Below are 27942 nucleotides of genomic sequence, written 5' to 3'. Positions count from 1 at the left end.
CCCCCCCCCCAAAAAAAAACAACTTGTATTCAGCAACACGTGGAACACCCATCTACACCAACGCTTAGTGGGAGGAAAGAATTGACAGACAGAAGAAGGAGGCGGCTGCTGTCACGAATAAGAGCAAATTCTCTCTCCTTGGTGATGGGAATGCAGGAGGAAGGTTTTATTTTTCCTCGGCAAAACACGAGAAGGTAGGTATGCAGATAATGTTATCCTTTTCGGTAAAGGTCAATTCTAATGGATTTTGGATTTTGGTTTTCATCTTGACGGAAAACCCCTTCGGGTGGAATTCACTTGCTGTATGAGTTTGCCTTAAGATGGAAATGATATTTTCTATATTCACCGGTTCAAAGTTTCTTAAATATGTAGGTAATGGATTCAAAATTCAAATTATTCTAAATTCTGTGAAATTATAAATTTTGCTGAAGTTCGTAAAAATTACATATGAGTTCTGATTTTTAATTCAAGTCTAAATATTGAATCTTAATCCTTATTCTGAATCTAATCAGAGTTGCGGATCAGAATTCCGGTAGCAAACTTCAAATTCGTATTCGAGTTCGAAATAAGAAACTAAAAATTCCGAATGCGAATTCTCTTTTTGGGGCGACTGTTGGCCCAAGACTCTTGGGACTGAAAGCCGAAAAATCAATTCACTAATGATCAATGCGAATTCCGAGTTGGGAATTCGAAATCCAAATTCTACTCCCGAATTCCGTAGTCAATATCCGAATGGCGAATTTCCAAATCCGATTTCCAAATCCAAATCTGAATTGTGTGTCCTAGTTCCGGTTTCAAATTAACAAGATTTAGACATTGGATATTTAAGAATTCCGAATTCCTAGGCCGAAATCAGAATTCCTATAGAGAAATTTTGACGTAATTTAACGAAGTCTGAATCTGGAACTCGAATCCGAATTTGAAATCCATATTTTGGGACATAAATTCTAAGCTCAAATTACGATTTTGAATTCAATTCTGAATTCGTATTCTGAATCCCAATTACGAATCTAAAATCCGAAACAGAATCCGTTTGCAAACCCGAATTCTCGATCCGAATCTTGAATACAAAATTCTGAACTCAGATTCGAAATTCGTTTTTCGCATCCGGTGTTTGTATTTCGAATTCCGAATCCGTGAAATCCGAACCAAAACATCGAATCAGAATGTTGAATACGAGATCGAATCCCAATCCGCGTGCCGATATCGAACTCCCAAATCAAATCCGAAACTCGAATCCTGAATACAGAAACCTGAATCCGGCGTCCAATTTTTGAATTCGTGCTCAAAACCCCGAATCCAAACTTGGATATCCAAAGTTTGAATCTTAAATTTGAATCCAAAAACCGAATCCAAAGTCTGAATCCAATGTATGAATCTAAATTCTGAATCCGGATCTGAATCGAACGTGCTGAACCCAAATTCGGAATTCAAATCTGAATTCAAAGTATGAATTCAAAGTCTGAATTCAGTGTTAGAATTCAAAGTCTGAATCCAAAGTCTGAATCAAAAGACAGAATCCAGAGTCAGAATGCAAAGTCTGAATCCAAAGTCTGAATCCAATGTCTGAATCCAGATTTTGGATCCTTAGTCTGGATCTGGATCTGAAGAGTTTCGAACCCAAATGCTTAATACAATGTCTGAATCCAAAGTCTGTATCCAAATTTTGAATCCAAGATTTGAATCTGAAACTCAATCGAGAGTTCTGAACAAAAATTCTGAATCCAAAGCCTGAATCCATAGTCTGAATCCATAATCTGAATCTGTATCTGAATCGAAAGTTCTGAACTCAAATTCTGAATCCAAAGTCTGAATCCAAAGTCTGAATCCAAAGTCTGAATCCAAACTCAGAATCCTAAATCTGAAACCAAAGTCTGAATCCGAGGTTTGAATCCTGAATCTGAATCCGAAGTTTGAATCCAAAGTATTAATCCAAAATCTGAATCCAAAGTCTGAATCCAAAGTCTGAATCCAAAGTCTGAATCAAAAGTCTGAATCCAAAATCTGAACTCAAAGTCTGAATCCAAAGTCCGAATCCAAAGTCCGAATCCAAAGTCTGAATCCAAAGTCTGAATCCAAAGTCTGAATCCAAAGTCTTAATTCAAAGTCTGAATCCAAAGTCTGAATCCAAAATCGGAATCCAAAGTCTGAATCCAAAGTTTGAATCCAACGTCTGAATCCAAAGTCTGAATTCAAAATCTGAATCCAAAATCTGAATCCAAAGTCTGAATCCAAAGTCTGAATCCAAAGTCTGAATTCAAAGTCTGAATCCAAAGTCTGAATCTAAAGTCTGAATCCAAAGTCTAAATCCAAGGTTGGAATCCAAAACTGCATCCAAAGTTTAAACCCAAAGTCTGAATCCAAAGTCTGAATCCAAAGTCTGAATCCAAAGTCTGAATCCAAAGTCTGAATCCAAAGTCTAAATCCAAAGTCTGAATCCAAAATCGGAATCCACAGTCTGAATCCAAATTCGGAACTAAAAATCCTAATCCAAAGTCAGAATTCAAAGTCTGAATCCAAAGTTTGAATCCAAAGTCTGAATCTTTATCTGAATCGAAAGTTCTGAACTCAAAGTCTGAATCCAAAGTCTGAATTCAAAGTCAGAATTCAAAGTCTGAATCCAAAGTTTGAATCCAACGTCTGAATCCAAAGTCTGAATTCAAAATCTGAATCCAAAATCTGAATCCAAAGTCTGAATCCAAAATCTGAATCCATAGTCTGAATACAAAGTTTGAATCCAAACCAAAGTCTGAATCCGAGGTTTGAATCCTGAATCTGAACCCAAAGTTTAAATCCAAGTATTAATCCAAAGTCTTAATCCAAAATCTGAATTCACCGTCTGAATCCAAATTCGGAACTAAAAATCTTAATCCAAAGTCAGAATTCAAAGTCTGAATCCAAAGTTTGAATCCAAAGTCTGAATCTTTATCTGAATCGAAAGTTCTGAACTCAAAGTCTGAATCCAAAGTCTGAATTCAAAGTCAGAATTCAAAGTCTGAATCCAAAGTTTGAATCCAACGTCTGAATCCAAAGTCTGAATCTAAAATCTGAACCCAAAATCTGAATCCAAAGTCTGAATCCAAAGTCTGAATCCATAGTCTGAATCCAAAGTCTGAATCCAAAGTCTGAATCCAAAGTCTGAATCCAAAGTCTGAATCTAAAGTCTGAATCCAAAGTCTAAATCCAAGGTTGGAATACAAAACTGCATCCAAAGTTTAAACCCAAAGTCTGAATCCAAAGTCTGAATCCAAAGTCTGAATCCAAAGTCTGAATCCAAAATCGGAATCCAAAGTCTGAATCCGAAATCCGATCCAAAATCTGAACTCAATGTCTGAATCCAAAGATTGATTCTAAAGTCAGAAACCAACAAAGACTGTATCCTAAATCGGAATCCAATGTCTGAATCCAAAGTCATAATCAAAAGATTGAACCCAAAATCTGAATCCAAAGTCTGAATCCAAAATCTGAACCCAAAGTCTGAATCCAAAATCTGAACTCAAAGTCTGAATCCAAAGTCCGAATCTAAAGTCTGAATCTAAAGTCTGAATCCAAAGCCTGTACAGATCAGAATCCAAAATCTTAATAGAAAGTCTGAATTCAAAATCTGAGTCCAAAGGATTGGTTCAAAGTTCGAATCCAAAACCTGAATAGAAAGTCTGAATCCAAAATCTGAATTCAAAATCTGAATCCAAAATCTGAATCCAAAGTCTGAATCCAAAGTCTGGATCTAAAGTCTGGACCCAAAGTCTGAATTCAAAGTTTGAATCCAAAATCTGAACCCAAAATCTGAATCCAAAGTTCGAATCCAAAATCTGAATCGAAAATTGGAATCCAAAATCTGAATCCAAAGTCTGAATCCAAAGTCTGAAACCAAAGTCTGAATCCAGAGCCTGAATCCAAAATTTAAACTCAAGTATGAATCCAAATTTTGAATCATAAGTCTGAATCTGGATCTGAATTGAAAGTTCAGAACAAAAATTCTGAATCCAAAGTCTGAATTCGAAGCCTGAATCCAAAGACTGAATCCAAAGTCTCAATCCAAAGTCTGAATGCATGTTCTGAATTTTAAGCCCGAATTCAAAACCTTAACACAACCGCGGTCCAATTCTCAAAGTGTAAGTAGCTTTGGTAATCAAAACTAAAGTTAACAATCAAATCAATGAAATAGACCGAGATATAGATAGACTGGCAATCTAGTAATCTGTAACTTGGTTGTCAGGGTAATCTGTCCTGCGATTTTCCAGCGCGTAAAAGGTTTTATTTCCTCTATAAGAGGCTGAATAGCATTTTATACAGCCACTGGAAAGAAATTAAAAGTAGCTTTCTTAAGCTACTAAACACGTTCGTCGCCACGCTCATTTTGGTAGTTTTACTAGCCGGGCCCAAATAATTTTTCAGAGAGAGAAAGCAAAGAGGGAGAACTCCCATATTTGAAACGTGTGGCGAAGCTGAGCGGTAAACTTAAGTTAGAGAGCGTCACACGCTTTTTGATGTGACGGGCCCCCCCCCAGGAAATACACCCGTCACCCGAATATGGGTGCCGTGGCGACGAACATGTTAAAGATGAAGCTTAAATTTTGAGCTGTATAGAATTCTCTAGGAAAAGGGAGAAGGGTCGATTAAGCTTCTACCCAGCAAAAATAAAATCGCAAAATTACAGCTTAAGTCGTTCACAATTTCAATGCGAGTTCCCATTCCTAACAAATAAGTAAACGATCGTGAAAGAGGTTACTTGAAGTCGGTCTAAATCGGATATGATAAAAAGTCCGGCATGTTTGCAGACTCTGAAGACGATTTGACTCAATCTGTTCTCCCGCGCGGGCTTCAAGTGAGAAAATAGCCTTGTTGTTCTCTCTTCGACTAGCAGTGTAATCAGATTGCTTGAAAATCTGATGGTATTTTGAAATAATTGTCAAATGAGCAGGGTTGCCAACATATTTTTTCAAAAATTAGGGAACTGGAGAAATAAAAATGAAAATGGCATCTCTGCCAATGAGAGAAGCGCAAATATTGTCGCCTTGAAAGATGTACGCTTTAGTGTTAAGTCGACTTAGATTTCTTCAAAGAATCATGGAGTTTCATTGAGAGCTTCTATGTGTGGATTCGTTAAAAAAAATTACAAAATAACCATTTCTATTAAAAAATCTGATCTTCAGTGGTGGCAGTTTTCGCTTATGTTTCTAAATGAAGTTTTATACATTTGTAAAATTTTGATTTTTTAAGAGGTATTTTTCTGAAAATATTTTTTAAAGCTAAATTGAGAATTTATTTGAATTAAAAAGTGTCGTGAGAGTTTCTCTAATGGAACTTCAAATTGACAAACATTTGTAAAGTTCTAATAAATTGCGAAAGCGAAAATTAACTACACATGGTGCACATGTGCCAACACAATTTTACGACCACGTGGCTAACGATTCAATTCGGATAACCGGATTTGATTAAACCGTCCTACTGTTGTTTTCATTTTTCCATTCCTTTCGGTTACATCGTGACACCCCTCGAAGCAACAGCTTGGCCACAACACACGTGTGCAATATGATGTCGCTCGAAAGAATTTTCCCGAGAAACAAAAAACGGGAGAAAAAGAGAGCGCAAGAAAGCCAACTGTCGTCCGTCTGCCTGTTTGTCGGTATCCATGGAGAGCGCATGGAGTGTAGAATAAAAAGCGCTCCAAAACAGCCATCAAACATTCATATCTTTATCGCTCGGTTCTGCTGCTGCTGTTCTGCTCTGATGACGTCAATGGCGTCCTTCCCAACGAAAAGTCTTCTGTCCCCGGCGGCAGCGGCCTGTTTCCCCAAACTTGTACTCTTCTCTGCCCCCCCCCCTCGTTTTTCCGGACAAAATCGGCTTTCGCCGCTTCAAATCCGCCTAATAAGCCGAATTTGGGAATAATTAAACGCGATTTTCCCCCCTCCTCCTTTTTCGGGAGCTATCAACCGTTGTTGACTTTTTTGTCCGTCTTCCCCCCTCGGTGACTTCTTAAGTAAGATTGGTTCCGGGACCTCAGTCCAGGTCCTATTTGTCTCGATTAAGACGAAACTGCGATGATGGTGGATGATTCGTCATCGGAAAGACGGACCCGGGGGATTGCGTGAGCGGAAATAATTGCTCCCGGACAATTGTGTCGGTTGTCCTTGCGTTCTTCGATGCTGCTGCTGCTGCTGCTGCTCTAGGTCATGCGGCCAGGCACGCGAGGCCGTTTCTCAGCATGGCGGTTTGTGTGTGGAAACCCTCCTGGAGCAAATTTCTTGGGCAAACAGAAGCATTCAAACCTGAACCCGATCCGTTCGGAGGTGGAGGACAAGTATATTAGAGACCCCCTCCCCCTTTCCACATTAATCCATGGTCGGAATTGACCCGGTGGGAATTTTGGGGCTCTTAATGCTGGTGTTAGTTCCACTACTTAATCATCCAATCGGTTTGGGGCTTTCCAAAGTTTTTGAAAGGAACCACGTTTTGGTTTTCCCACTCTATGACAACTCATTTCTGGGAAATTCCCAACCGAAATTTGACTAAGAACGAGATTTTTCAAATTGGGTTTCTCAAGATATATAAAAATCCGTTTACAATGGATAGGAACCTTTAAAGTTCCTTTTTGGCTGATTAAAAATTCCTAAGAAATTTTTTTTCGTCCGTCGATTCCCGCCTACTGCGCAGACTATTTGCAAATGTTAAAGAGTTTTCACACTTTGTTTGGTAAATAAAAACGGTTGCTAGATAAAAAAAAATGATCTGCCGATAAAAGTTGTGATTCATTTTGATGAAGATACTCCCGGCACATAAAAACTTTATAAGTAAAATGCCTTAATAAAACCTTTTCTAAATTAAAAAAAAAATTTGATGAAGAACTGGGTTTTCGATGTCATTTTTTTTTAATTTAATGGTAGAATGAGTCAATTACTGAGCCTTCAAAAATGTAAATAAATGAACATATAGGTTAATCATGTAAATTGATCAAAGTTTTCAAACTGCCTGAAGAAAATTTCATAAACAAAAACAAAGACCAAATTGAAGTGGCAAAATAAAGCCTTCCTCAAATAGAAATAAAAACATTGACCAGTGAAGCTCGATAGAAAAACATTTCGTAGAAAATGGGTTTTGTTTTTTCATAAAGCCTATCAATATAATTTGCTGATTCTATCTGAGTTTTTTTTGTGTGTAAAATGCTCACTATGTACAAATTTTTTTTACGTTTGTTTGTTGAGTCAATACCTCTCGATTTACATACTTGACCTTCTTGACCAGTCTGTGAGACTGGCAACACTGCCTTCCTAGTCGTTCTCTCGCGTTGTTTCCGCTCTCATCACCTATTCTCTCTTCACACTTTTCACACCAAATGGAAACTTTCCGCTATTGTTTATGTAGTTAAACTTTCCCTTCTTTAAGATGTTCATTTTTGTTAATCTCTTCGGTGAAATTTCCTTTTTCGCTATGCTTTTTTGCTGTTTATTTACAGTTAGTTATAGGTTAATAATGTATTGTACCGGAACTGCCAGAATGCAATTTTTTTATTGTGAATGTGATAAGTCTATCGTTTGCCATCATCAAACGCCATCGAGCCTGTGTGCGTGCGCGAGTCGTCGTTTTCTGTACTAAATATCTGATACGGATCTGGCAACCCGGCTCGATGGGTCGGTCCGACAATCCGCATGCTCTCTGGTTTTGCGTTTTATTTTTTGTTTTGTTTTTGTGGGCGCTAGCTGCCATTGGAAGGGTCTTTTCCACCATCTGGTCGCCCTTTGAATGGATATTTATTTGCATGTGTTTTGGGTTGGGTTTTTGGGGGTGAAAATTGGGATGGTATTTTTATAAAACCAAAATTGAACAGATCTGATGGGATTGAGCTTAAAATTAAAGGATTTCAACTTTCAATTCGGAGGATTTATTAGACGGTCAGTATCCGTTCGAAATATTTTAAGATTTGCCAACTCGTTTGGGTATGAACGATGACGAGCGTCTAATTTTTCCTAAAGATTTTATTCCTCAAATCAGAGTCATAAATTCCAATCAAAAAGGGAAAAAATCAATTTAAATATTTTTTTTTTCAAAACAAAAGTTAGATTTCAACTCTATGGAATCGGTTTTTTTTCGTGGAATCATTCACTCTTTTTTCTCATAAATATATATATGTTCTACTTTATCCATTAATAATTATTTACATAAATTCAGTCTCAATCAGTGTTCTCTTGTTTTGTGTCTCAGTGTAGTTTTTTCTCTTTTAAATTAGTTTCTCCACCTTTTCCTCGCCCCATCATTGATTAATAACAATAGCTAGAATCGGGATGGGGAAAAAGGTGTCGAGCGTGGTTTCGAATTTAAATCTTGCATTTTTTTGGTGAATCACAAAAATACTGGATAAACTACTATCACAAAAAAAACTAGACCAAGTCATTGATTCGTTTCGTTTTCATTAACGTTTCAGCAGGAAAACACACATTAATCAAACGCGACAATGACGCGTTGACCTTTAAGGATTAATTAGATTATCGATTAAAAAAGTATCACCATTTTTATGTATTTCTGTGAGTTTTATTTGCTAGTGCCAAACAACAACGTTTTGAACGTGTCTGTGCTTTTTCTTTGTCTCATTCTTCTTTTGGTTTTGTTTTAGTTCGTTCGAAAATTTGTTGAAAAGTTATTAAGAAAATTTGATAAATGTATGCCTTTTCCTGGCTAAGAGAGTGTCACAAAGTAGCGGAGTAAATTCAGCAGAAAAGTTGGATGCGAGTTAAGATCAAACAGCTGAAGGTTCACAAATGTTGCTGGAAGTGTTTTGCGCTTGAATTTTTTTTATCATTCTTTTGTGATTACCGATAAAGTCGGATTAAAAAGGGATTTATTTTTAACTCTGTGGTGCTGTTGTTATTTTTTGTTGGACATAGATTTCTTAATCTCTCTTGGAAAACTTTGTATAGAATAAATGAAAATATTCAATAATAATGGTTACATATTTACGCCGTTCGTTTGAGGCCGTCCAGTTGTTGGACCAGCGATTCAGCACTGGATACGAACCGTTTCTGGACCCGGTTGCCCTGATGCTTCTGGCTGTCCAATTGGTGAGTCAGTTCCGCGGCCTGGAGAGATGAAATGGAGAGAAAAAAAATACATTAATTGGGTCGAATAATTAGAGTTGAAATAAACAACAAATTAAATATTGAAAAAATTTGCCGGGTTTTGAAAAATTAGATGATTTTGAACTTGATAGTAGGTAAGTGGGCAATTTCGTGATAGTAGTTCCTTCAATCTGTGACATTGAAGTGATGTATTTCCAATCCCCATCATTTCTAAACCCAAAGTAGGACTGTAGATATAAAGTAGGGCAACTAATCCCCATTTATGAAAATCAACATTTTCGCACTCACCTCCAGATTCTGCTGCATGTCGATCATCTTCTTGATGGTATCGTAAACGCTACCGGGATGTTTCAGATGACTTCCGGTAGCAGCAGACGTACCCGGCTTGGCTTGCTGCACCATATTGAACACCGTGGTCATCGGTTTTTGGGCTGTCGGTAGCCCCGGATTACGGGCCGGGGAAGCTGGCCTCGGTAGTACCACTTCCTTCTGCCCATTGGGCCCGTTGATGATTTCTACCTTGGGTTTAGCGGTTGTGGGGGTGGTTGTGCTGGGTGTTGTGGTGCTAGGTTTAGGGGTTGTGGTTGCTAGGGTCGTTGCCGGGAGCAGTAGGGGTAGCAGTTTCTTGGGTTGAACGTTTCGTTTCCGATCCCAGTGGCTCCAGCTGTCGTCGTACTCTTGTTCGTAGTCGTAGTTGTTGTACTGGGGACTGTCCTGCTGCCAGCTATCGCTGGTCGATGGAGCGTCGTACTGCTGGAAGTTACTGGGTGGGGATCGCTGCTGTTGTTGTTTGAAGTCCTGCTGGTAGGGCATCGGAGTTTGAACTTGGGGTTGGAGGAATTGTTGCTGTTGCTGCAGCTGCTGTTGGTCCTGGAGTCGGCTGTTTTTCTGCTGATGGATCAGTGATTTGAGCTCTTGGACTTCTTCGTCGTCTTCAACAGCGTTTTTGGTCATACTGTTTCTTAGGTTGTTGAGTTTGGTGAAGGTACTGGGTCGGGTATTGCTTTGGTACGGGTTTACGAAACTATTATAGGTATTGCGATTGTCTGCGTAGGGTGCGTCGTAGTATTCTGGTTCGGCGTCTTCGTACTCTTCGTATTCTTCGGTGGAGTCGGGGGATTTTCCGCGCAGGGATGCCATCTGGTTGTTGTACATGATCAGGTCCCGGAGGAAGTTGGAGTCGGTCGAGTGCCGCGAAGGGCTTTGATACCACTGCTCCTGGCCTACCGGAAGGAAGTCTTGAGCTCGTTCTCGCTCGTCTTCCTGAAGCATTTCTTCGTGCAGGTCGTCCAAGGGATTGCTGGACTCGCGGCTGTCCGAGTAGACGTAGCTTGGAGCGTGTGCGTAGTAGTATGGAGTAGGGTTGTATTCCCCTCGATAGGTGGGAAGACCAAACGACAGATAGTGCCGGTCCTGCCTTTGGTGCCTCCGATGAACCGGCGGGTTGTAGTAGTAATTATTGTAATAGTCGTAATAATCGGCCCCAGCCCCCTGGTTCATCGAATACGCAGGGACCGACATGTACTGTGATGCTGCTGGTTGACTGTCGTAATATTGCGGAATCGGGGAGTAAACTGGCAGCGAAATGGCACTTCCGTAGTCGCTCGAGGGAAGCAAATTTGCCCGGCTGTACCGTTTGGTGCCGAACACTGGATGGCTGAGCGATGCACTTCCGACGGCCAGGAAGCCCAACAGCGATAGCAGGATTGTGTGCATGGTGGTGTGCTTGTTGCTTTTACACCTGTTGGAGTGGAGAAAAAAAATTTTTTTTTGTGAAAAAATTGGTTCTAGCAAGATAGAAAGAAAACACAAAGAAAAGCACCTTCCATTAGTTAAATTTTTCAGTATTATGACCAGGCAGGGCAGCATTTAGAAAGATTTTTTTAAACTTACAAAACAAAAATAATAAGGGAAGACTTCTGAATTCAAGCAATTAAAAAAAATCAACTGGTAAGCATTTTTATAACTCAACTAAGAGGCAGGATTTTTGAAAGAACCGCTTCCAGTGAAGGAGATTTTAGCTGCATTTATGCCGGGTTAATTAGCTTAGCTTAGCTTAGCTTGATTAACTACTCACATCCACCTTAAACCGTAAAACCCGAAGTGCATGGTTGTAGAAAATGTATGCATTGCTGGTTCCAAAAACATATGATAACAATCACTTCGAGGTCCACGATCGCTGGCGTGGCTCAGTAGAACAAGTTCCACATTGCCAATGGTTGCTACTCCGTGATTGACTGAGGCCATCAATTTTGATCAGAGGTCAAATGAATGGTGCTTGGGATTAACAGCTCATTCACACTTCACAAAACTGGTGCTCTCTCTTTTAACGTCAATATCGGCGCCGGCCACGTCCTAGTAGTCAATAGATAGATTGGAAGAAAGAGAAAAGGATGAAAGACCTATTTTGTGCATTAGGACCGAGGTTACCTCTGCATCCTAGCAAAACAATTTTGTTTCTTTTGAAAGCTTTCAGTTCATTGAAAGGCTTGATTATGTTAAGTATAATGGTGTCAAAAATTAACTATTAAGGAACTCTAAAAATTCTTGTTTCTTATTGCTTCTTATTTCGAGTGAAAATTTTAATGCATAGTGTTAGCTGCATTTATGCCGGGTTAATGTCGCAAAAGTGTTAATTCGTGGGAATTTACTTGGTCAATTTATATTATGTCTAGTTTTATTGCAGCTTGAATTTGTTTCTGCTATTTAAACTTTCTCAGAAAAAGAAAATGACATTTCAAAACCATAAAATGGGATTTTCTTCAAACGTATGCTAAATTTGCATGAAAACACTTTAAAGCTTGATGCCGTTACCGCTTAACAATTTTGTCCACCCACCTTTGAAAACGACAACTTAATTACATTATAGATTATTGGTTATTCATCCTGTTTATTTTCCATTCTTAGAACTTTTATGAACGTTTTAAATAAACAAAAGACGAGATATTCTTAAACTATGTTATTGAAAGTGATAGTTTGTTCATGTATTTTATATAAAGAGAACAAGTCATTCGATAAATTCAATTTCAAATTTAATTTCTTATCCAAATTTTGTCGCAATACATTTTTAATCATATTTTCTGAAAAAAAAAAATCAATCTACAATAAATTTATGTACAGCTTTATTGAGTTTGGCGAAAATCTAGACATCCAGTAATTCAATGATGCAAGATGCAATGCTTGTCAAAATCGGTTCAATAATTAATGACATATAAGGTGCAAAATCTGTCTACTGCACTTTTCCTGACTTTTTTCAGGTCTTTAGTGTAAGTTGGACCTTTCAGTGTTTAGCCAAAGCATTTCAGATTGCTCGGATTCATTCGGACCTGCCTGGATGTTCAATGGAAAGTTCGGAACAAGTGCAGCCAACACCGGATTTTGTGGAAAATTGCTCGGATTTTGCCCGAATAAAAATAATATGGGTTATCTGCGTAGCGATTTTTGTGTAAAACACTAACTTTGTAAAGTTCTTTTATGAAAATTGACATCAGGAAAATTTTAGAAGCCTAAAAATTATATCCAAACACTGCTGATGTGCTTTAATAACAAGTTTGAATCTTATATATAAAATTGATGGCATGTTCTTTGTAACATCGTCACGTATAAACGGACAATCGGAATGAAGTAAAATTTGGTTTCCGAAGGTTTTTCGGGTCAGAGATGGTTTGTAAAATAGCTTCGAAAATCTCACTTTTCATGGAAGTGGGGCTGCTAGACAAAATCAACTTGAAATGGAACACAACTCGAACAATTTTATGAGGATTTTCATGAAAGTTGATTCACGAGCACGAAGAAGTTGAAGAAGTGTCGATGAAGGTAAAACGATGTTTATCGAGTCAGATAGTTAAAGTTCTTGACTTTTTCTCTTATTTTTTTTTTAAATTATGCCTTGCTTTATTTTTGATTTGCCAAGACATGTAGATTGAAAAATTTGAAATCAAATGCCCGGGGTTTGTTAAGCTTTTCAAATGGCCCCGACACGTTCGTAAAATAATCTGGTATGTTTAGCTTATAGAAAAATTGAATACCTATATTGGAAATTTTTCTTTGTCATAAAAAAACTCACAATTTAGTCCTGAAACTCGAAAAAATATGAGGCCGTCAGAGCTTAAGGAGTATAAATTCAAAAATGGTAGATTTTAAGTTAATAACGGTTAGTCAAGATTCAAATCGAATTTGGAGTAAAAAAAATACAAATTCTGGAAAAAATATATGGAAATCGGTCATAAACATCAACTTAAAATCGTATTTTCTCGAAGTAAGATTTTATGCTAAGGTTGCCAGATTGCCCGGTTTAATCCGGGTTTGCCCGGATATTTCATACAAAATTTGGGAAACGTCTGGTCCGGCCCGGTTGCCCGTATTTCTTTGAAAAATGTCCGGATTTTGCCCGGATTTATTCACTTTATTTGGCAATTAAAACAAAAAAAAAAAACAAATTGTGCTGTAAAAATTGATAATTTATGCCTCCAAAACGAACTTTTTGAGCAAGTTTTGTAAAAAATAATCATGAAAGATTTTTTGGAAGCCTCTAATACGATTTAAAATCTGTCGATGTACTTTGATGAAAAAACTTTTTTTTTCAATATTTTTTTTTCTTGATATTTGTTGAATAATTTTTGGGTTTTGACAAAATTTGCCCGGATATTGCCGGATTTCGGTCGTCGATTTTAAAATGTAATGCCCGGATTTTGCCAGGTTTTTATAAAAAATTGCCCATATTTGTCCGGTCCGGATAGGTACTGAAAAAATTCTGCCAACCTTATTCTATGCACTTATGCCATCTGTCTCGCTTTTTCAGAAAATGTCCCGCGCCGTCCCACTTTTATCTCAAAATGTCCCGCTTTTTCCTGTGGAAACTTTTGTGTTAGACTCAACCTTCTCCGATTCTACCACTTCAAAATAGCTGGTCCGTGTTTGATGAAAACGCTTCTTATAAAATCTCTCCTCGATCATTTCATCTCTCGTAGTTTTTTCTTCTAATCTTCTTTTATTCATTTATGAATTTCAAAACTAGAAATGTTCTTACTTAAAGAACATGAAATTCACCCATAATGCTGTATAGGTAACACTTTTAAGAAGTTTCACTGACTTACTCCGGAAAAACCTTAATTTAGCTTCAATTCAACACAGAAAATCATTCAAATATTTTTATTTTTGTTTTTTTTTTCTCGAAATTAGCAGCATTTTTTTAAGTTTAAATAAGACAAGTTTAAATAACTAGTTTAGTTCTTAGCATTTAAGGATGCCAAAATATTTTCAAGAAAAAATCCGGACTGGGTGAATTCGGGCAATTTTTTTTAAAACCTGGCAAAATCCGGGCGTCAGATTTCAAAATTTTCAATCCAATATCCTGCAAATTTGGTCAAAACCACAAAATTAATCGATAAAATTAAAAAATAATTGGGGTCAGTTAAGAGATCTTTGAGCAAGTTTTAGCGATTTTAAGCTCTTTAAGCTGCTGCCAAATGATGATGGCTAAAGATTTTTCTAAGTAAAATCTTCGTAAAATCCCTTGAATGTAAAAAGCTAAAGGAAAAAGTCAAATTCCGAATAAAATAGAACTAGACTACCGAATGAAAAAAAATATACTCAATCAAACAATGAATGAATCGACGAGTGAAATTAAATAAACTTGATAAATGATCAAAAACGGCTGTTGACCTAGATATAAAAACTTTCTTCAAATTTCAGATTTTAAATTAATCTGAACTACAACATGTTCTACTGAAGTGTTCGAAATTTACAAAGATGAAATTTTACTTATTTTTTTTGAGAAAGTTCACTAGAGAATAAATTTTTTTTTTCAAATTTCACTTATCCATATTTGATTGTTTTCTATGAACTATTTTATATACATATGCATTGGAATGGTCATAAAAAAAGGTTTTAAGAGTTTCCAAATGTGCCGCTTTTTTCGTGAAATGTCCCACTTTTTTAAGTATTTGGTAAACCTAACTTATACCCTTTGGCTCCAAAAGCCTAATATGGTTCTGTAATTAAATCTAAGCTGATTCTGAAAGCTGAAATCTGAAATAAATTACAAATCTGAAACAAAAAAAGTTTAGATCTGGAGCTACAAATCTGAATCTTCTCAAGTATATTTGGAAAAAATGTGAAACTTTGTTTGATTATTAACAGCAATGGTTTTAGAATAAATAGTTTTTTGGAAAAAAATCGGAATTCGAAAACTTTAATTTAGAATAATAATTTGAATATCAAATCTAAATTGTATACGTGAAACTATCTAATGAATATTTTTTTTAGTGAAATTTACCACATTCGTCGTATTTACTTCTAAACCTGAAAAGTCATAACCAAGGTTGCCGAATCCACAGAAATATATGTAATTTTACAGAATTTCTAGCAAATTTTCATCTTAGAATCAGTGTCACAGAACAAAGAATTTTAAAATATTTACAGATTTCACTGAATTTTTAAATTTTGAATGGATTTCCAAAATAATATTTTTTTTGGTCAATATAAAATTTAGATTTCGTACTCTGAATTAGGAAACTATGATAAGATTTGTAATGTTAATAGGTTTACCCCGACTAAAATGTAAAAAATACTCATTTTATCATGAATTTACAATCAAATTGAAGGAAATAGCATCACAGAAAACTATCACAAAATTTTTGGGTAAAATCATAGAAAGTCCGGATTTTTTTCTCTCAAAAACACAAAAATGTTTTCGGCAACTTCGATCATAACACAAGTTTTGGGATATATGTTTTATTAAAAAATGTCCCGGATTATATCCATAGTCTCGCCGAAATAATATTTCCTGTTGATGTTTAGGCTTTGAAAAGTTGGATTTTTTTTAGTCAGTGACGGATGTGTTAAAATTCAACTCTAGTTTGAATTTGAACTTTGATTTTTCAGTTTATGTCCTTAAGAAACGATTTTATGTCCTTATCAAACTACCTGATGTCGCATAAAGATTGGTTTGTCGTTTCTAAAACTTAAATTAAGAACGGAATATTATTCAAAGTTTATTCGGAATGATTAAACCAACCTGGTTTAAAATCCCTTGAGAAAAAAAAGAAATAAACAGAGTATTAATGTCAAAAATAAAATGTTTTAAATTTAAATACTTTTAAAATGAAAACCTGAGAAGTGATTTGGAATCCACAGACTGAAGTGAAATATCAAACATGAATTATAACTAGAATTTGTTGTAATATTTTACTCTATGATTAATCTTGGCGTGTTTCCATTTTGAGACTATTATTTATTTAAACAATTTTTTAGGAAAGTATGAGAAATGAAATTTATGGGAACATATTTCCAAAGCTCATTTTTATCAGATAAAATGAGTTGAGAAAAGAAACAATCAACGAAATTGTGATTACATGAACTTGTTTTTCCAAATTCGCTACAGTGTTGCTTGTTGCCCTTGTGGCTTCTTTTTCTTGTACATTTTATTGATTATTCTGAAATTTTCTTTCAAATTTTTAGTTATTGGCGGAAAAACTCAGGATTAACGAAAAGCATTTTCTAATTTTTAATTTTTTATTTTATTTTTTCTTAAAATTATCATTCATCTTTAGAAAGTAAAGTCTGAAGTTCACCGCTCAAAGTTTTGAGGAATAATTGTTGCTGCAAAAATTCGGAGTACAAAGTTTTTTTCCAGACCGGGATTGGATTTTTTCTTGAAAAGTGCGTTTTATATGGGATAGGCCGTTCAGAAAATGTTCAAAAAAGTCACCGAGACAAGCATCAACAAGAATTCGAATTTCCCATACAGTAGGAATTCAAGAAGTTTCTTGAAGATGCTGAATAAGCTAAATTAAGATGCTGAATAATCTTAATAACAGATTTCAAATTTTTTTAGTACTATTTTTTTAACAATCTAATAATAATTTAATAATTTTTAAAGATCCGACTCTGATTGAACCAGAATACATGGTAGAAGCAAGTGATAGGTACTAGTCTAGGCAATAAGTGCTTTTTCATTTGTTCCATGTCAAAAGGGGGCCCAACTTCGAAGAAGCGGAGCTGGAATAAACTGATGGTTTGATAGCTGATAATTTTCGGAGAGGGCTATTTGCGTCATCGCTCCGCTGGGAAGATAGCTAGGGACAGATAAAAATGTTCAACAAAGTTATCTGTTGGCTTTGTGTGATTGAACCCTAGCATGATTACATAGGAAAAAGGAATCCTGCTAGTGGAAATGTCGATGTTAGCGAAATAGGTTCTCTCTGTTAAGGTTGGTTCAATTGATAGTTTCAAATTTGATTACGGGGAAAGCTACCCCGCTGACTTCATACGTCAGAGACTTTTTTTTTCCAAGTGGTGGGTACCAAAAACTGGCTGGCGTGTGCTGAAAACTGTTCCACTCTATAAAAAAGCGGAAAGCCAAACTGGACAAGCAACATAACTAGCTAGCCAGCTATTTAATGTGGCGTTTGTTTTTATGGTCGGTTCTATTTTTGAACTGACACGATTGGTTTAATTCGACGAACCCCGGGGAAGGATGATGGAGTCCGGCGACTGGCAGAAGCTTTTATTTGACCACAATCGCAATCATCTATTTCTGGTGCCACCGGATTTGCGTCATACGGGCCCGTCACTTTTTTTTGTGCTGTTCTCTCTTACCAGACACCCTCTCAAATGTAGACCCATTATTGGACTGGTTGCGGTTTGGAGAGCAGTGGAGATCTTGAGGAACAGAACTCGCTTCATTTTTAAATAGATCTAGCTACATGTGTATGGTCCTACTATGATATGGTTTTGCGGTAGAGACAAGCCTTTCCGAGTAAGGGGGGATGATTCTCGGTACTCTCGCTGCGTTCTATTATTTAGAGCGCTCTTGTTTGGAGCTCCTTGTGTGTTGTTGTTGTTGTTTTTACCTATGAGAAGGTAACCTCATCGTGAGGAGAAATTGTTTCCTTTGTTGGTTCCGTTTTTTTTTTTAATTTTTCATCTGCTACGGCCATGTTCGAACAAAGCTCGAGAGCAGTGAGGCTCTACTTAGAACAACGGAAAAGGGGTTATATGTACCCATAACATATACAAAACTACAACGAAGCGTTACATCGAAAGTCTACAACAGCTTATTAAGTCTATTTTTGGGAAACTGGGTAGTTCAAACTGAGCATTTACAATTGTTGTTTGCGTCTTCTGTCAGTGGCCTTTGATTGCGGCGGGCGAGCTAAAATTAGACGGAAGTGTTTTGAATTATTTTGTGGCCCAATACCTAGTTCGAGCGATCTAACTGCTCCTCGAGTGGTCTAGCGATAATTTGAAATGTGTTTGGAGAACGTTTTTGCTTTTTTTGAATTTCACCTGTGGTGAAATATAGTATTATACTTCTGAAATCTGTAGCGATTTAAAGTGAATCAAGGCAACACCTAAAGTCAAAATTTTTTTAACAAGCATTAACCCTAGTCCAGACTAGGCAACCTGAACTACCATGTATGTTTTGAGGCGAACTTTGTTGTCTGTTGTTGTTGTTGTTAGAAACCTGAGACGGCCTAAGTGTCTCCCGAATTAAAACGGAGACGCTGAGACCGTCTCGAGACGATCCGTCTCCTAATGTGGACTAGCCTTTAAGCAGTATTCAAGACGTCTGAGCCGACGGCGGTTATGCTCAATTTACACCTGAGGTGCAAAGAAAAATATGTATTCGCCAATAGCTCAAAAAGTCGGCATTATTAGGTTTTCTAACATGGAGGTATAGTTAACACTCTAATGCCCAACCTCGACTTTTGATGGGGTTCACTACAATTGACATAAAACCGAATCAAGTTTTACTTTTTAAAATTTGTTTTTTTGCGTGAAAAATGAGGAAACAACAAATAGTTCAAACACTGAGATTGGCTCGAAATTCATGTTTTAACTATTCCACCGTGTTACAAAACCTTCGTTATCTTACCAATACCATTTTACTAACTAAATCATAAATCATAGTCGCGAATGACATACTAACGATACCAGCTTTCCAATGTAAGAACATTTGCATTTTATACTTTTTAACATCTAATTTTCCATTTTACAGATTATGTTTTGATCATCATAGGTTTTCACCACGTGTTTGAAAAGCTTTTTAAAAGCCTGTTATCGTTCTTTAATATCCTTATTTTTACGATTCCCGGAGTTGTAACCCTTTTCATCGTTTTAGGACCTAACAATCTGAAAGTACGCGCACTTCAGATCGAATAGTAGGAAGTGAAAGTAATCAAACACCCTGTAATGTTTTTTTTAAATTATTTTCAACTGAAAACTGTATTCTGTCTTTAATTAAAATAAACCTAGAAAATTGACCTTTGTACCAGTATTTTTATGAAATTAGGTTTATTGTTGCCAGTATCTTTTTGGGATATCTTGAGCAAATTTTGAAGAGGAATTTTCATAGGAGTTATTAGCACATTTTTCTCCAAATGTTTGGTTTTAAATCTTTTTTTATTTTTTTTATATTAAATGATTTTCAATAGATTCAAGATTTTAAATCATGATTTTGATTTTTTCAGTAATAGCAAAGCAGCAGAGCAAATTTGAAAAATTTACTCGTTTATATTGTTTGCAAATCTTCAAAAAAAAAAATAGTTTTAGTTATTGCACTGGATAGGGGAGTATCCTCTTTAAAGTTATTTGACAGAGGAAACTGTATGATGTTATTTTTCCATGAAAATAAGAAAATTACAGAATCCATATATTTCCAGATCAAAACCCGTGTTTCTAACGTGATCAAAAAAATTAAAAAAAAACAGATTTTTTCAATAATTTTAACATACATATACAAAAGTTTTAGAAACTAAAATTTAAAATTAACAAAAAAAATTTGATGATTTTTAAGGCCAGTGAACCAACTGGTTAACAAAGTTGAGAAAATATATCCAAATAATTGTATGAAATCAAATCAACCACTGAAAAATTATTGAAAACGATGTTAATGTTGGTATTAAGTAATCTTCTTTTTCCTTTGGATCGGCAAAAAAAAAAAATCAATGAATGAAATTAGGTTTAGTTTGTGAATTTTCACTAAAAATGTGTGTAAACTCAAAATCGACCACATTTCTACATGCAAAAAAGCCCCCTAGAACGCTCATTGATACAATCAAATTTTTTTTGCGTTGCGTTGCGTTTTGCGTTGTATATGACACTTTACCATCCTTGTGGAATCCGTGTCTAAGGTTAGCAATGAAAAGAATGAAAACCGTCAAAAATCATCGAAAAGAAGGAAAGATTTTCAACAAAGTTATTTCGTTTTGATATCCAGAATTTAAGCTTTAATAGAAGAAGAAAGTGTAATTTGTTTCTTAGTTTCAAGTATTTGTTAATGATAATCCTCACATTATATTTGCTGAAAATATAAATATGTACTTAATTTTCAAGAAAAGCACGAGACATTTTGTGCATAATATTTACTTCAGATATGTCGGGATACGGAATACTATGAAAAAAAAAACAAATGAATAAAAAATTCAACTAATCCAGATCAAGTAAATACAGAAACATTAAATTATCCTGGATATTTAAACGCTCTTAACTCCATAACTAGCTCGTTAAGATACTTTTATCTGGTCTTAGTACAATCAGCGGAGAGAAATTGTATTAGATTTTTTAAATGAAATAATAATCATTCCGTCTGCCACATTACATAAAACTCTTTTCTAACAATTTGTTTTACTTTGAAGGCTTCGAAAAAGTTGTAACCAAAGAATTTTCCTTCTAGATCATGTTATTGTGATAAGGACTTTGACTTTCTATAAAGAAAATGGTAGGCCATGTCCAAACTAACTAACTAAGACAAACCGGGCAATTTTATATAAAAACATGGCAAAATCCGGGCATTTGATTTCAAAAGTGACGACCATAAATCCGTGCAATATCCGGGCACATTTTCTCAAAACCCAGAGTTTACTCAACAAAAATTAAGAAAATTTTTAAAAAAGACATTTTTTTCATTAAAATCATCGACAGATTTTGAATTGTATTTTTTTTAATTTGGCTTTCAAAAAACCATTCATGATTACTTTTTTAAAACTTGCTCAAAAAATTTCGTTTTGGGGGCATTTGATGTTGTTTTTATGTTTGAAATGCCAAATAATGTAAAAAAAAATCCGGGCATTTTTCAATGGAATCTGGACCGGACTGTTCAAAAATTTTATATTTTATATATATTTAACCCGGATAAAACCGGGAAATCAGGCAACCTTAGTTTAAACCACTTGTTTGAAATAATTGGTTAAAAAATGGCTGTTTGTTACTTAGTATGTATTTTATAGCTGTCCTGGAGAACATTTGTATGATTTTCTTTTAAGCTGAGGACTATTTTCTTGTTCTCGAATTTGATGATAAATGTGTTCAAAGATTTGTGAGTAATAACATAACATAATTTCAAAATGACTTTTAATTGAACACCATAATTCTATGGTTATCACAAATTGAATTTCTTGAACGAGAAGCGTTGAACAAAATCAACTACAAAATTGTCCATCATTTTAATGTTCGTTGACCAAAACTCTACATTTTTTTTAATAAAGCGGTAGAAGTGAAAACCTTCATTGTGCTTGTTTTGAAGATAAGCGTCAATTTGTAGTATTTAACGTTTGCCGCCGGTTTCGACGACGTTATAAAATTTTTTAAATAAAATATTTTTCATATTACAGTGAAAAATCACACGTTTCATGGAATGTATTGAATTTTGAAAAATATGGCGTTTGAAGGTAACTTGTATAGAAGTACAAAAACCCCGAATTCCGATTTTTCAACGACAAAGGATATTTCTTAACAAAATTTTTATCTGGTAAAAATTTCAGACTTTTAGAATTTAATTTTTATACTTTTGGATTAAATGAAAACTGCAAGTGTCCGCAAAATTTATGGAAACTCGTGCTACACAGATTAGTTGATGTGTGTTTTCTGTAATGTAGCTTTCATGCAATGTGGTGAAAGAGAGGTGATGAGAAAGAAACGTTGCAAAAGTAGAAGTAAAGTTTTTTCTTCGTAAACATAGTTACCATGACAGAAGTGACGTCACTACCGACCATTTTCGCGCCTCCTTAGTAAAAGTGTACCTCATTGGCTTTCATGCACTTATCTCCTTCAAGTATTTTACATTTCCTTTTTTTTGATTTCGGCGATTTGCAGGTCAAAAGACACATAGAAGGCTTTGCGATCAAAATTATGATTTAAGGAGCTCTTTTGTCAAAACGCTTATTATTTTTCCAAAACAAGATACTATTTAATTTTCAAAATTTCGGCTTTAAGTATAATAATTATTTATGAACGAATTGTAAATAATATAATAATTATTAAAATTTGACGACACCATGAGGTAAGAAAAGGTAAATTACGTTGACCAATTGCTCCTTTTGTTTAAGTTTCCGGAAAACTAGCCGAAGCTTGGAAGATAAAAAAAACCAAATTTGAAGAAACAACTCAAACGAAATAAATTAGTTTGAAACATTTCAGAAACGCATATTTCATCACTGGTAAGCAGTGATTGCGTGTGTGAAAGATTATAAAAACTTATTTTGCTTTCCGAAATTCAAGCGGCAACTGGCGAGTTAAAAAGTGCTCGAAATAAAAAAAATAAGAATTTAATACCAAATACCTCAGGATTTATTCGAAACATTGTTATGCGCTTAATTTCAATAAAGGTTAACTGATTTTGTTTTATTTATTTGCAGTCCAATGAACACGTAACTTATATCCGTAGTGTCAACTTCTTCGGACCATTTCGTCAAAAACTCCATCAAAAGTCATCAGATTTAAAAAATGAAAATTTGTTTTATGCCCACTGGAAAATTGTTTCGCCGCCGGCTTTTCCCTGCTCTTGAAAAAAATATTACAAAAACCGATATCTTTTGAAATAGGCTTCTTCTTCATTCGAATTCCAAATCTCAATTGATTTTTAATTAGAAAAACCACGAAAAACTATATTTGCAAATGGAAAAAAAATTAAACTACTGAATGGATCATTTTTTTAATTGATCCAGTCATTTTTATTTTCTGAAAATTGCCAGTTTTCACAAAAACCACAATTTCAGAAACAATTTGTGTTCACAGCCGTGTTAAAAAACAGCTGTCGTCACCATTTAGTTACTTCCATACAAGGTCACAATTTTTCATTCAATATGATGAAACTTGATGCTTTAAGAAGCTCAGTTTCAAAAAATTTCACTGCCTGTCAGAAGAAAACTTTGGATTTTCATACTACAATGAAAGTCTTTCAGTGTTCATTCATTTCAAGAAGACCGACAGCACTCTGGATTGTCAATGCTACTTGGAGTACTGTCAAATAAAAATAAACTTTTTTCATACGAAACCGTTTTGAGTGATTTTCAAAGTGAATTGAAAATTCTAAGTGGCTTGTTCTTTAACTTGCTTAAGTTTGAATTTTATGAAATGCAATTTTCCAATGCTTACTTGTTTTAAAAACCTTGTCTGAGAACAAAAGAAGCGCGGTTTTTTCGTTTCGATGTTTATGTAGGCATGTGTCTTACTCTTAATTAACATTTTTTTTTAAAAGCTTATTACAAATTATCAATATTTATGAACTGTTAAGAAGTGGTTTATTAAGAAATTAAAATATTTATTTCAACAATTATCCTTCGTACCAAATGCAAAAGCTTATGCGATAAAAATTCGTGTTAGTTAAACCACACGAAAATTTGTGAAAATAGATATGAGTCTAAACTTCTGATAAAATTTCAAGAAGGAAAACCAAAAAAAAATGAGTTTCAGTTTTTTATTTCTTTTAGGTCCTTTCATTGTAAATTAGATTATTCTATAGGAAAAGGTGCTTTTTCAACATGAAAAATGTAGAAAATAAAAAAATCTTTTGAGTGTGAAAATGAAAAACGAAATTTCAAATTAAAATGAACAATCGTACCATGAAAGCCAACCTTGTTATATTCATCGGAAACACCATCCAGTTTCGAATGAACTTCACTGAGATGAATTTTTCAAAAGCTTTTTTCTTTCATTTGACAGCTTTTCGAAAAATGAGACTGAAAATTGGAGACTCTGGTTCTATAGGTAAAATCCATTTTGCGTTGCAAGTCAAACAGCTTAGCTGTAAATCGCCAATAAAAAATTTACGACGCTTTGCCACTGAAAAAAAAAAATAGATTATTATCTCTGAATTCTAAACATAAACATAATTTTTTTTCCAGTACAGAAATATTGACACTGATAGAAGTTAAAATTGAAATATTCATAAAATAAATTAGAGTTTTTTTTTTTAACCATTAGGCGATTTTTTTTAAAATAACTGTTCATTCTGTTTAACGCCAATTTGAGTAAATCCCGCCTAAAGGTCTAGAGGGTCAAATTGGTATCCAGTAGTTTTTAACTAGCGACCGGCTTACCCTTTCTCAGGTCTCAAGAAAACTGGGTAAAGCTTAGTTTATTAAGAAATGGGACACTTGCTTTTGTTGATAGCTAATTTCATAGTTATCAGGCAACATTTGTTGCCTGTGAAAGTACCAGCAGACCATAATTTTTTTCCAAATTTTTAAATTAACGCGTTTTTGAGATATTTACGATGCAAAAGAAAAAGGAAAAAAAAAATATTTTGCACAATTTACTTCAGAATCCCCCAATATCAAATCAATAGCTGTCAAAACCGTTGATTATTCAAAATAAAATCTGTGCGTGAGTGATAGAAAAGTATGCAAACACTGTTAAAAACATCCACAAAGTTCCAATCATGTGTTGGAGTGAAGTACATGACCGGCAACTACGGTTAACGGTCATCAAGGAAGTCAAGGTTCATATCAGAATTTTTAATATTGAATAAGCCAAAATGATTTGATCGCTGAAAAGTTAAAATTTTTCTCCGATGAGCTCAAACAACAACTTAACCTCAAACAACAACTTTTCGCAAGTTCCAAAGCTTGTAAGCTGTATAACCGGTACTGAGGCCAAGGTTGCCGAAATCACAGAAAGATCTATAATTTCACTGAATTTTTAACAAATTTTTATCATAGAATCTGTGTCACAGAACACAGAATTTTGAAAATATAGTATACAGATATCACAGATTTTTTTTTATTTGGTACGTATTTCCAAAATTATGATTTTCAACATGAATTTAGAATTTCGTACTTTAATTTTGAAAAACCTTGTAAAATCGGTAATGGTTTTTTTTTTAAATAAAATATAAAAAGGATATTTATTCATGAATTCAAAGAGATTAATGCTTTTTTCATCACAGAAAAACATCATCAATTCCTGATTAAAATCACAGAAAGTCATAGTTTTTTCGCCAAATCACAGATTTTTTTTCCGGCAATTTTGATTGAGGCAATGAGACAGGTGATTTCTGATGGACGACAAAATTTATGGTAAACCCTGATTCAAACAAATTCCTGCAGTTGAATTCTATAACATTTCTGATCGTGGCAAGGTCCCTTGCAGATTGAAGTATGTATTTGCTGGTTGTTTTGTAATAAAAATCAATGATTTGCCTAGACTTGCTCCTGTTAAGAAAATAGCAATTTTCAAAACTTAAACTTTGGATTTCATTGTTTTTAAAACTTATAAAAGCAACCTACGATCTTGACAAACCGATTATAGTTCAAGTTCAATCTCGTGATAGTTTTGGTTCATTTTTGTCAGATTTTGTCAGCAGACATTCCGGTAAAAACGTTTTCTAGTGGCACAAAAATAATCAAGTTTTGTTAATTTCGAAACAGCTGATCCACCTAAATGCCCTCAGTTTCTTTCAAAAAGAAATATTTGGCAAAAACTGAAGGAGGAGAATGCAGCCACCCAAAATACAATCGGAAAAACCGATCACAAGGTTGAAAAAGTGTACGCCGGCCGATGGGAGATACCAAGAATAAAAAAGAAATATTTCTCACATACAACAATAAATATTTTTTTGTCAAATTTTTTCATGAATTATTATAAGATTACTTCCAAAGAAAGAATTTCGATCAAACGAATTGATTATCGTTATTGTACCATTTCTAACTGAAACAAGCTTCATAATTTAAAAAGCGTCTAGCCGGGCCTAGGTTTCCGACATTTTGCTAGCGTTCAGCTTTTATTTTATCGAAAAATAGCTGCAATGAGCAATGGATTTGTTTTAGTGTATTTTGAAAAGTTTCGTTTCAGTGTTTTTGATGGTGAAAAGACTTTTTTTTTATTCAAATGCCTTAGAATAAAATCGTTTGGGTTGGTATTTTCCGTCGGATTGAAACGTAAAACATTCTTTTATAATTTTCAAGTTATCCCGATTGATTTTTTTTCTTAACTTAACCATTAAGCTGCTAAGTGGTAAGTGCTCATATGTGAGTTAGATTAGCTTTCTATGTTCATTGTTTAGAATTTCCAAAAACTCTTCAAAATTGCGATAGACATAATCCGCAGATAGGCGAAAGAAGCGCATGATCGTCAGTATCCAGTTAGTTAGCAGCAACAAGCATAAGAAAAACGCTGAGACGGAAGTCCAAGGCCACAAACAAGGGTTATCAGCGACAAACCCACCTTGGCTTATCGAAAATGATGATATTTTTTAAAAATTCGTATGTTTAGGAAAAAAAAAATCACACTTAACACTCAACAGTACTCAATCCTATTGCTTTTTGTATAAAATCATTAATTCTTTGAAATGGCTTGAAAAATCCTCACCCGGTGTCAAAGCTCAGACAAACGCAAAACGACAATGACAAACACAATTATATTTTTCGATTAACCTTTCAGCCAGTATGGACATGTCCACAGAACGTCACATTTCAACAAGTGTGTGCTCTGTCAGCTAGCAACGAAACGAATAATGATGAGCTTCAGGTCACAGAATTCGTCCTTCCCGGGTGTCAATTGGTTCGTTGAGATAAAAGCAACGTAGATACACAGAGCAGCTAGAGGAAGGACAACTTTGCCGCAGCTGCTGACAAATCCTGCGGGAGACGATTGTTTCCCCGGAAGCAACAGTGCGAAACGCCGCGCAAAGCTACGGGAGATGGTTTGGAGAAGAATCCTTGAAGCTGAGCACCACGGGAACTGGGATTATGGTTTGACACGACGCTCAATTGTTTGGTTTTAGGATGATGGAGTTTCTTTGGTTCGAGGAAAAAATGGTGCAATCAAATTATCCGAAGAAAGGGGGAAAAAGTTCAAATTTCTGACTAAAAACTGCAGCAGCCTGCAGTTTATTCATGCATGCAATGTTCCATGCTGCAGGTGACCTAAATCTCAACATGGAGTTTTTTTTATCTTCATGCTATATTACCCAGAAGGGCCGTATGGGCTTGTTTGAATTGCTAGGCACTACTGGAAAAGTCCGTTAACTCATTGCTAGAGCTCCTATTTAGGTCATCACTCATGTAGAACGAAATTCAGATGAGGATAATGTTGGTCAGTACTTACCAGTTGGCTAGAAAGTTTGGAATCGATTTGAAATGTATCCAGTTACACTTAGGCTGCTCTTACACTGAACACACTTGAACTTTCAGCAGTTGAACTGAGAGTTGTTTGAAAAACCTTAACTATTGCCACACTGATCTTCAGCTGAGATTCAATTACTTTTGTTGAGGAATGCCTTCCCTTGGAATGCGTTTTATCACTTGTTATTATTGCACTATTTGGTTGAAATAGTTGAAATATTTCTCCCTTAGTTGATTCCACCACTTTTATGTAGGAGTAAAATTTTCATCTGCGTGGGTGTCACTTCCAAGATATTCCCTTCTTCCTCCCGGTTTTGGTGGAACTCACTCTCACCCTCACTTTCCCAACCGCTCCTCACTCAGTTGCTATCAGAGTCCACTGTACTGCACACTGCTTGCTTATCACACTCCACTCTCCTGGATGTCCTTATTCCTGAGCAGATGCTTTTTATTCTTAATGCTTCTGAAAGGTTCTTCCTGTTAGTTTTGTTCTTCTTTTTTCACCATTCACTTCAGTT

The 27942-nt window shown here is 35.2% G+C and overlaps 1 protein-coding gene across 1 annotated transcript; it reads right to left on the bottom strand.

The window, feature by feature from the left end:
- Window positions 1–27942, bottom strand: LOC129743794 (uncharacterized). The gene is made up of 3 exons (XM_055735986.1): window positions 27408–27942; window positions 9366–10818; window positions 1–9077 (listed from the first exon to the last, which is right to left on the bottom strand). The coding sequence occupies exons 2-3, from the start codon at window positions 10791–10793 to the stop codon at window positions 8955–8957; spliced, it is 1551 nt and encodes a 516-aa protein (XP_055591961.1). The 5' UTR covers window positions 10794–10818; window positions 27408–27942; the 3' UTR covers window positions 1–8954.

Source organism: Uranotaenia lowii, chromosome 2 (assembly GCF_029784155.1).
Source record: "Uranotaenia lowii strain MFRU-FL chromosome 2, ASM2978415v1, whole genome shotgun sequence".
Classification (NCBI taxonomy): Eukaryota; Metazoa; Arthropoda; class Insecta; order Diptera; family Culicidae; genus Uranotaenia; species Uranotaenia lowii.
This window is presented reverse-complemented; position numbering and strand designations above follow the sequence as displayed.